The sequence below is a fragment of the Cupressus sempervirens genome, chromosome 7, assembly GCF_028749045.1.
Source record: "Cupressus sempervirens isolate cs-2001-9-10 chromosome 7, ASM2874904v1, whole genome shotgun sequence".
Lineage (NCBI taxonomy): Eukaryota > Viridiplantae > Streptophyta > Pinopsida > Cupressales > Cupressaceae > Cupressus > Cupressus sempervirens.
In genome coordinates this window covers 779445907-779457245 of record NC_143124.1, presented here as the reverse complement: position 1 = coordinate 779457245, position 11339 = coordinate 779445907, and the positions used below count along the sequence as shown (strand labels likewise).

At 36.3% G+C, this 11339-nt stretch overlaps 1 protein-coding gene across 1 annotated transcript; it reads left to right on the top strand.

The window, feature by feature from the left end:
- The first annotated feature begins 453 nt into the window (after nt 1-453).
- LOC149549648 (high mobility group B protein 9-like) lies at nt 454-11085 on the top strand. Its single transcript, XM_089792956.1, has 6 exons — nt 454-1134; nt 4349-4427; nt 9099-9261; nt 9368-9496; nt 9631-10034; nt 10177-11085. Exons 1-6 carry the CDS (start codon nt 761-763, stop codon nt 10738-10740), a joined length of 1713 nt encoding a protein of 570 aa, XP_089649082.1. The 5' UTR covers nt 454-760; the 3' UTR covers nt 10741-11085.
- The last annotated feature ends 254 nt before the right edge of the window (nt 11086-11339 follow it).

Here is an 11339-nt window from a genome sequence, read left to right as displayed (position 1 = left end):
CTTTGTAGTTTTAAATTACACTTGAATATGCCTTGCAAAGAAAAAAAAATGATTTTTTGTCCACTACTTCCCTCCTAAATAACTAACATGTGTAAATAGGCCAACTATATTTTCTATGCACCAAATCTTGTTAATTAATATCTTAAAAAAAGGGTTTAGGAAGACAAATAATTTAAGTTTCCAAGTGACAAGGAGAGCAATGGTTGTGATGGTCCACATTCCAATTTTGGTTATGTTTTATATCCATTTTTTTATTAATTAAAAACAATATTTTTTTAAGAAGGATCTAAAAAATGGTGAGATGGGCCTCTATGAAAGGAAAGGTGACAAAACAAGGAGCTTGTGGCCGTCAGATGCGCCCAATCGGACTGCCAGGAAAGCGTGGCAAATTTTTGTCTTAGCATAATCCCAGAAAATAAAACTAGATAAGAAAAAGCGAAGTCCTCTAAGTTTAACTGAGTTTCTAGCAGGTTTTAAAGCAGAGACGTGCCACTCTTATATGTCTTATTGTTTGTTATATGATCTGGATATTTATATCGAGACCTTCTGCTGTACTGTATTTTTCTAGCTCTAGTAAGAGTTATGGGGAATTGGTGAAATATGCAATTGAATACATTGGGAAATTAGTACTGTTGACCTGCTTGTGGTTGTGGTGGTGATCATTCCCTTTATTAGGAGTACAAAGAAGCAAACCCTCCTCCACATATTGCATTCCAATACCCATTTATCAATTTGCAGTGTTCCTTATATTTTGTTGATTATGGAGGTGCATTATGCTGCTTCTTCTTCCCCTCAGATTTTAAGTCTTTTCCCCCAAACAACAATGGAAACAGAGCAGAATATCGATCTTCAGGCAAGTGGGTTGCCGGGAAATCGAAGCGGGTATGCAGAATATGATTTGGGGTCACCAACGGGAGCATTTCTCGTTCACCCACCTGACCAGCAGATGTACCCAAGAGTTTTTCAGGTGGAACCGCCGGAGCAGGAAGTGTACCCAAATGTGTTTAAGGTCGACCCACCTGACCAACAGGTTTATCCGTCTGCTCTGGCGGAGCATGAGGCATTGCTCGTCAATCCTGAATACTTCTACAGCTTGTTCAACAATTTCCATAAATCTCTTGGAACCAGGCTAACGTGAGTGGTAATTCACAGTCTTCAGGTTGCCTATTTGGATGCTTCCTATGCCTATAATTATGTTTTTAAGCGCCGTGCTTAACCCTCTTTCACTTTTTGGTAATGATGACGTATTTTTTATTGGATTTTTATGCTGCCGAAACCAGCCTTAGGAAACCCATGGCTTGGAAGGAAGCTGGGATAAATTAATTGAAACTTCCAGTATGATATATGCCATACCAAAGATATTCTTATTATGTTTTTCATAATCAGTTTAAAGGCCACCTTAATGTAATAGAGTACACACTGCGTTTCTTCTTTAATCTGGAATGCCTTATATTGTCTATTTCTGTTGAACTCTATACCATACGAGAAACAAACACTCCAATTCATGGTTTGACATAAAAACCAAGGTATTTTTGGACAAAAGCAAAAAAATCTGAGCATAGCTCTGGTTGAAGAGATGCCCTTGTTTTAATCAGGAACTCAGATTGGTCCATGCTGCTTTAGCAAGGAATCAAGAGCCAGCTCCGTTGAGGTTATGCTTAATTTTGATGCTCTTTTGTTTATAAGCAGGGTTTATTTGCCATATAGCTCTGAGTTTTATGAATTGTGTAGACTCTAGAATCCACCCTATGTTGCGGACTCGCATGAAATGTGGGCTATTTTCTGTCACTTATATGTTCTATGTTTATAAAGCTAGATTATAACAGTATTATATATTACATTACTACCGTGCTTCCAAGGATAGATTGTTAGGATGCGTTATAAGCGGGTTATCGAGTCTTGAGTTGCTTTCTCCAATTTATCCAAGTGCTATTATAAACCTTTTATTTGACCTGGTCCTAGCAAACCATAGTTCAATAAAAAGGAAACTAAAATTAGTTCATGTTACTTTTGAAGAACTCCGGGTTGAAGACATAGCTTGTTTCAACGAGGAGCTGAGATGGGTCTATTTTTTCAGCGAGGAACAGATGGCAACCCATATTGAATAAATGTACAAATTGTGTGTTCTGCCATTTAGCAAGGATGGGCTATTTGCGTTCTGGCTATAGGCTGTGTCCATTGTGTCTTTCTAAGTGCCCTGTAGTTGTTACAACGAGTTCTTAAGCCCTTGTAAAATCTCATTTTCTATAATCTAGTGTATGCTATTTTGTTTATCTGGTTTCTATATATTACAAAAAATCAGCTTTAGCTACTTATGGTTTCATAACAAGATTTTCATGAATGCAATCTGTTGTAAAGAAGAACCCGAGTGTCGCTCAGCTTGATGAGATATCCTTCTTTTAGTAAGGAACTGAGATTGATTCATAATTCATTTTGATTTCATAATGAATTGTGGTCGGTCCATTTTATTTTATAAGTTAATGTCAATGAACACAGCCTATGTTGCAGAAATGGCCAAAGCCTATGTTTAAGAAATCTCGAAATGCATGCTCAAAATAAAAGTTCTTTCAAGCTGGATCTTTTGCCTTCTGGTATGGCTTGCATGCATTGGGGCAAATTTGTGTGTTAAATTAGATGCAGAGTATCTCCTATTGGTTGTGTCATATGCACTCAAGGGGACATTGTAACATGGGATTGTGTCAACGGAGCTTTATTTTATTTATCATTTGTGTTGTAGGTATGATTGCTTGTGTATTCTCTGTTACCTACCATGTGACTTTAAAGTTTCTGAATGGTCTCATGGAATGCTTGGCTCTGTCAGGCTGTACTGTTGTACATCAGAATCCGCAGTTCAACAACAAAGTAATTCATAAGCTTGTTTTGTGGTGTAATTATCAACCCTTGCTAGCTTACAATGTGTGATGTTTAGATTAAGGATTTCTTTAGTAGTTGGTAGTGATTCAGGGCATACATAGAGCCTCAACGCATTTGCTGTGGGCCAACTTTCTGGGATCTTTGGTATTATATTTTGGATTTCCTCGTTAAATTTTCAGGTTGTAAGCATTTGTGTTTGAAAAAGATGTTTGGCCATATCCTAAACTTGAATCTATGTTGTAGAGAGAATGCAGTATATCTTCAATCTTGCTTGGGACTTGCTTGTTTTATAAATGATATCTACCGTAAGGATCCATTTTCTTACTTTCTCCCATTAAAAGTAATAATTGTTATCAGTAGTTTTGGAAAGGATGTGTTCCCACATTTTGTATCTTGAACCTGGTATGTGAAGAAGGCATATCAGGAGAAAGATTTCGGAATCGATCCTTTTTTGTTCTGTAGTATGAGCTTTTGATACCTGTACTGTGTCTTATGAGTAGTATATCTCAAGTTACAATTTGCAAATCAAGTCTTTCTTGCTCATATGCCATTTTTGTCTAATTTATATGACAGATATTGGCTGAAATATCAGTTGATGTTGTTGGACATTAATTGTTAGGTTTTAAGCAAAATTTTCATGCCAGGGTACTGATACTTACTGACTAGAATTTTTTTTGCAATTTGTGAAATTCATCTTGATGGCTGGAAAGTCGAAAGTAGTAGATTACTATTAGCTGTAGTGTCCCAAATGGAAGTCATGAAGGGTTTTGGAAATCTCTTACTTTAAAAGAATCCACTGTGACACACTTTCTTGATTACAAGTTAATTGTCTTTTTTTTCCTTCAAATGATTGTTGACTGCCACTCAGATTGTGGCATTGTAATTTTCAAAAATTGAAATTTGATTTTATAATTTCAATGTCTTTTATTTTTTAATTTCTGTTGAATTATTTCTTAGCTTGTTGCTGTTAAGATGCAATGGTCGTTGGTGGCATTGCTGCTGTGTTCACCCAGGTTCAAGGCCCTGCTGGATTGGTATGCCTGTGGATTTGGACAGGCCTCCTGTTTGTTGTTTCATGGGCTAGGCCTGGCTAATGCGTAATTTTGAGGCTGAGAGTCTGTTGGTAGCATCCCGTACCTTAATAAAAGTAAAAGAATTTGTTAACACAGTAGGTGGTCTAGTCTCTACTATTTTAGTATACTATTTCTCCCTTCCCCTGTCCACCTGCCCCCACTTTATATACTTTTTTTGGCATGCTATTTTCTTGGCACTATTTCTTACTTATTATAAATTATTTTGCAGCCATGCCATGCACTGCCTTACCTTTGTGGACCTTTAAATTTTTAGTTAGAGATCTTTTGTGCTTATTAAAATTACTTGATTTGGTGCATATGTTCTTTATCAACAATGGCTAATTAATGTACATTTGCCCTTGGAATTGTCTTTAACTGATACACTATATTTGTTTCCTCAGAGTACCTAATATAGGTGGCACGGAATTAGACCTGCATTCATTGTATAGACAAGTAACTGCACGTGGAGGACTTGAGCAGGTATGTGTGTTCCTTTTATTATTTATTCATTTTATTTATTAGTTCTTCAATTTGAAGAAGCTTGTACTGTAGCATTCAACTCTTCATGCTTAGCATACAACATTTGTTACGACTATCCAGATTATGTATATTATTTTAGCGGCAGTTGATTACTGGCATTACTTAACACAAATTCAATACACCAGACTACAAGGCACTTTAGGTGCCTATTCCTGGCCGCTGGACGTTCTAAGCGTTAACCAAACTAAACATCATATTCGATGAGGGTTGTCCCAGTTTTGTCATACTGCATATTTCCTGCACTCATATTATTTTTTGATTCAGGATTGTATACTAATGTGGGGAGAATTGAAGAATAGATCTGTGGTTGCATCTTTGTGAGTTTTTCTGTTTCTGATTTGTATTATTACTTTTTTGGTTGTGAATGGATCCTGTTTCTGTGGGTATCTAAAAATGCTATTTCTGGGAGGAACTTGATAAAATTGAAGAAATTGTGTTGTTTCTTACATTCATGTTTTGACATATTAGCTCAGAGGTTGCATGTTCTAAATTCATTATTTTCTTTTCTAATTGTAAGGTTTCTTAAGTCTTTACAGTCTATCATAGGAGAAACAAGGCTTTTGAAATGATCTGTGTAATGTATATCACCCTAGATGATGCAGCATCAGGATGTAGATGTTATCTATTCATGTTGCATCTTCCTCGTGTTTATGTTCTGATATTTATAATTTTAATTTTGTTCATGAATTGTGATGAGTTCTGGGCTTTCATGTGTTTGTTATTTTTCAAATTGCTCTTGCATGGGACTATGCACATGTTCTAGATATGCCCCACACCTGTAGCCAAATGGATGGTTAGTTAATATATAGCTATTGTCGTAACATATTTCTAACTGGTGGTTTTCATTAAGCGGCAAGGAAAAGTTTCTGGATTTTGTCAAATCCATGGCATCCTTTGAGAACTGTCTATCAAGGCAGGCCAATAATGGAAGAACCTGAAATGCATTACAAATAGGAACTTTTGGTAATGAGACATGCTATCAATGCAGGGATCTATGTCCTGATGAACCACACTAACTAATTATCCGACTTATATGGGATCAGAGTGGAGAAGAAGGCACTATACACACCATGCACCAGGCAGTTTGCTTGCTAGTGGGAAGCATATCAATGACCAACAAGTAATTCACAATCCACACTAGGTATCTATCAGATATATGATGGTTTTTCCCCACAGAAGTCAACTTCAAGAATACAGGCACTGCAGAAATACTTGGTGCTATTTTAAGTTAATGCAGTCTCTTACATTTTCCTATGGTCATAGATGACAAGGGGTACTCAGAGGTCCAAATAATAGATGTGTCTTCTACATGTTAGGGTGTCTCTTGTGCTCCGAAATTTTCTGGAGATTCAGCAGCTCTGCTATCTTTTCATAGTCTGGTTTCTCTGTCTCTCTGTATGGGTAATCATCATGAATGATGCTGTTGGTTTATGAAGCATATTATGTGCTTTTTATGCGGTCTTATAGTATGCCAGGAGTACTAGTTCTTTGGGGATGTTATGCTATATTTTTAGACTTACAGGATTTAAACACTTTTTTAGTGGTTGGTGCAAGTAAATCAGAGGCTTAAACTTTAATCATCATGTGATTTAATCCTTTTCTGGGAGTTATTTTTGTTTTCTAAAAACTGTCTCATAAGTGGACAGACGTTTATTTTATGTCCTTGTTATTTTCTAATCTGTTGAATGCTGATAGTATTAAGTTATTAACCATAGGGAATAGTTATGATTGGGATGAATGTGCCTTTGTAGTGCTCATCCATTTTGCTTATTTTTTCTGTTCTTAACAAGTTGGTAGATATCTTGATTGTTGATATTACTTCCTTATCATAAGCTTCATATCATTATTGAACTATTTAGTATTGATGACCGCTGCCATCTCAGTAGTCTTATCACATTCTCTAGTAGGCTAATCTGCAGATTCCAGCATACTAATTCTGAGTAATCTCTTCTTTGAACTTTATTTGCAATTTTAATTATCTGTAGATTTTTCTTCAACAAGGTTGTTTTCCTTCTCACAAGAATTGCAGCTCACAATTTTGAAAAATAATCAGTGAGCTCACCTGGACCTTGACTGGGTTTGCCATTCCTTACTTTAGATGAGGGCCAAATCAATCTAGGAAAGCATGCCAAACCTGCATACAGGGCGTAGCTTAAACCAACCTAGAAACCATGCCAAATCTGCTTACAATCCAGTCTTCTGATTGAAATAAGGGGTTTGCAACAATCCAGGAAAACTTGTTAAACTCATGCACATTCCATGGTTTTATAATTTTATGTACAGCATGGTCATCCTATAGCCTGCAGAAATGTTGCTTCTGTTGCTTACGGTCCCCTAGCCAGAAATATATCAAGTACGGCCTATGAAAATTACGTACATTTAGAGTTAGATTTATGTTTTCTTAGAAGATGTCAAATGTCAACAAAAATGTGTTAAGGGCAGTAGTGATACAACAAGCCCAGGGGTGTCCAACTATGCTTTTGAACATTGATATCCTACATTACTTATGAGTGAAGCCCAATGAGGTAGGGTTTTACCAGATAAAACAGGTGGAATGGTTAAGCTTTCATAATATGTTCGGTGAGTTATTTCTCCTGCAAAGAAATATCTGGATCCTTCAGCCAAGCTCTGAATCTGAACATCTCAATGAGAGCGTCAGCATTTTAAAGCAAAACGGGCCAGGGTTCCATGTTGCTGTTCTAGTGGTAGCTCCCTGAAATTCTTGTGTCTTGTGACTTGTATACATATTTGGATATATTACATATGTTGAAAAGCCATGCTCACTGGATTAGTCAATCTGGTGCAATTTTACAAAAGAGCTACAACACAAAGCTGTTGTTATATTCAGATAGGTTTTTTTTTAGGCATCATAAATTTACATGTATGAACTGTTATCAACTGCCGGAGTTTTGAGAAAATAAAGTTTTCAATCAAATGTATTGAATTATTAATGTTTGTTTTCTGTGTGGAAGTGAAATTGGGAGCTTAAAAACTTGCAGGCAGCAAGGCATATGAAAACATTAATGCTTGTAGTTTGAAACTAAAACATAATGGATTTCAATGTTTCTGTCGAAAGAATCAAAAGTAATAGATGATTTTTGAAATACCAAGTGTCTGGTTTTTATTGTTTTATGCTTTTGATGTTTCTGCATCGTGGTATGCAAAATCAACCTTGTAAATTTTATTTTTATGAACATTATTTGCCGTTGACTCATATGTGTAACAATTATGTTTCAGAATTCTCAAAATGACATTCAATGTTATAACTTATTATCATAGATGGACTACTGGCGGAGTACTCTCCGAGTTGGAAAAACTGGCCGAGTTTTCCCGGCTTGGCGAGTTTTTATGACTTTTACTGGTGCCAAAAACTTGCAGAAGTTTTGGCAAGAACTTGTGGAGTACTTGCTGAGTTTTTGTTAAAAACTCATTTGTAGTTTAATAACAGCAGTTAAATGCAAAAAATTGCCCAAACAGGTTTCATTTCTCATTTCTTCACTTGTATTTTGCTGAGAGGGGAAAAGTCTTCCAAACACTTGCAAACTAATTTCGATCAATTTGAAGGGGACTCGAGGCATGGTTGAAGCACATTTGCAGCATGTTTCGAGCGGAGTTTTTGAAGAGGATGACATAAGTGATTTGAAGACGCAGGCTATGGAGGAAGGCGTGGATTTGGTTTCACGCTGGATGACATTGAGTTGAATGAGTAGTCATTGCTAGTGCCAGGAGAAGCTAGAGGCAGAGGAACCATATCTAAGGATTGAGAAAAAGCCACAAACTGAGTTAGACATACTGAGCAAGAAGGCAATTATGGCCAATGCAGACTTCTAAGATTAGACCCTCTAATTCTACCCCTCCCTCGGTTTTTATTAGAACTGAGAAGAGGAAGATGTAATTGGAATGATGTATTTACTTTTAGTTTTGCATAAATTATTTACTATTTTCTTCCAGCCATGAGTCTTCCTCAGGAGAATGTGATTTTGTACCCACTTTGTGTTTAAATATATCTAGACTAAGTTTGTTTGTTTTGTGTTTTCATTTATTGACTCATTAGATGTATCTTCTCATTGAATTTTGCAAAAAAATGCATTTCTAACTAAATTTAAGCAATTTTTTAAGTTGCCGATTTTTTGCTGAAAACTGGCCGAGTTTTCCCCGAATACATCTTTCAGACCTTCTGAGTTTTTGGCTTTGGCAAGTTTTCCAACTATGGTTATTATTGGTCTTCCTATAAAAGGGTGTTTGCTTGGATAAATATTTGTATTGCTCTCATTTTATCTTTTCATTCTTTTGCATCACTGTCAACATTTTTCTACTGATTCAAGTATAGTAATTCACAGGTGTTGTATTGTACCGTGGCTAAATTTTGTTTGATAGTGCTAGAATTATTTTTTTATTTTTATTTTCTTTCAAGTAAATAATAAGCTTAATTCATTTAATTTGAACCACATACTTAATGCAATTTTAAAGAACACCTTCCAAGGCTTTGGTAGATATTATATTATTCCAAGCTATGTATTCTCTATGTATATGAGGATTACGACATTTCACTTCGACTTTCTTTAGTTTAACACTTTTTCTTGGTCGTTTATGAAAAATGACTTTTTGTAGGTTATCAAGGAGAGAAGGTGGAAAGAAATAGCAATTGCTATAAAACTCCCTAGCTCAATTGTAAATCCTTCATATGTACTTCGCAAACATTATGGAGATCTCCTTTACCATTTTGAACAAGTTTATTATTTTGGAGCACGGGGACAACTTGCACCCCCTCCTGGTATGCAAGTTCTAAATATGCATTTGTATGAAAGTGTCTCTAACCACTATAGTGTAGATTCCATTCTTTTTTTCCATTACTTAGAAAATGTGTTTGTGATGTGGAGGTCCATTGCCTGCTCCTTGTCCTTCTGGGAAATCCAACGACGACACAATTTCATACTATCCTCAAGTTAATCAAGATCAGTCAAGAAAGAGAAAGAAAAAGAAGACTGGTCCCTCTGACATGTATGGAGGTTAGTTATTTAATTTTGGACCTGATAATATCAAAACTACAAACCTGACATTTTTGGCCTATTCTTTTATTCATTCTCATTTCTTACAGCTGATAAATGATTCTGACATTTGCAATGTTTGATTCACATTTCAGTGAATCCTGGTGCTTCCATTGGGCAAATTGTTACAGGATCCATTGATAAAAAATTTGATAATGGATACTTGGTGACAGTAGTAGTAGGTTCAGAAAAGCTTAAAGGTGTTATGTATCATGTTCCGACAGAAAATACAGTCCAACAGTATGCAGTTGTGCCAGGGCTGATGTCCAATATAGGTTGCGAGATGAATCCCCCTGGACTAGAGGTACAAGTGACTGATAAAAAGAAAGAACCTGTACGTAAAAGAGATCCCAATGCTCCTCGTCGGTCAAGGAATGGTTACAATTTCTTTTATGTTGAGCAACTTGCTAGGTTCAAAGAGAGTTATTCACAGACAGATCGTCAAATTAAACAAATGGTGATTGATATGTGGAACAGACTGTCAGAAGAAGAAAAAATGGTATGTATATCTTGTATCCTCCTTATCTTATGCCGTTCTCTTCCTCCTTATCTTATGCCGTTCTCTTCTTCCTTCACGATGCAGTTTGTGAGATTTGTTTGTGTTTTTACAGTTGCTTTCATGTGATATATCTTTGTTGCAGCCATATATTGAACGGGGACAACAAGATACAAAAAGGTACAAGGTAGAAATGAAAGCATATACAGAGAAGATGAAATCTCAGGCCTCCAGTGAAGGCTACAATGATGACAATGCATCGGAGGTTGCTGAGCAGCAAGTTGAAGGAAATGGTATGGCTTCGTTCTATAACGATGCTAGCTATGATTATCATGTGTCACTGGAAGCAGAAGCAGATACAACTTCTTTCCAAATGCATCCACAACAAGAACTTCCCTCCAGGGTAATAGGAGTCCCCGCCACAAATCATGAAGCATATTCTGGTGAAGATGGGAATGTATATTCAGTGCCTTTTCCACAACCACAGATTTCTGAGTCAGAGCTCCGGTACTCTAGTGGCTTACAGCAGACAAATGAAGCTTCTGGTGATCCCTGCTGCTTCCAAACTGAGTCAAATGCTTGTCAACCAGGTTTTATACCATATTCTATGACATCAGATCAATTGTATTGGATGCAAAGTACACAATCATATAGTCTTCAAAATGATGGACAAACCTTGAGTCTCTATCCCCCTAACCGTTTCAGTTAGCATGATTGTTCCTAGCCTATCATGTCTTAATATATTTTTCCCATCATTATATTTTGTCCACTCGGCTAATGGAGCTTCTAAGAAGAATCAGTCCATGTAAAATAGGCTCATTAATGAGCATCTTATTTTTATGTTTCTCAAGATGCTCATGCAGTGCGATGGACATTAAAGCATATATTCTATCTTTTAATCAATGGGCACTGCCTTGCAGAATATGGATGGTAAATTCCTTTCATTAACCACAGATCAAGTTGTGTTAACTCTCCTGACAGGTATTCATGTTTTGTAGTTGCTCTACATTGTTTAAAATCAATGCAAAGGAATTTGTAGAGTCTTGTCCAAAAATGTAAGTATTGGAAGATTCCTTTATGCTGCACATTTGTGAATGATTTTGCCATTGCATACCTGACATGTAATCTCGTTATAGTTGAGAGAATGCTTCCAAAACAAGGAAATGGCCTCTGAAGAAGCTGGATTAGTAGGTTCTGTTTACATGTCCTATTAGTTGTGGTACTACACACTCCTGTATAGATGATGGAAAAAACAATAACATTTTGATTTTTGAAGGTATTGCATCAAATAGTCTTGATACGGTACTT

Coding starts and splice junctions, on each gene's coding strand:
- LOC149549648 (XM_089792956.1), top strand. CDS start 761: ATGGAGGTGCATTATGCTGCTTCTTCTTCCCCTCAGATTTTAAGTCTT. Junction 9,497..9,630: donor TCCCTCTGACATGTATGGAG/GTTAGTTATTTA, acceptor TTCACATTTCAG/TGAATCCTGGTGCTTCCATT. Junction 10,035..10,176: donor TGTCAGAAGAAGAAAAAATG/GTATGTATATCT, acceptor TCTTTGTTGCAG/CCATATATTGAACGGGGACA.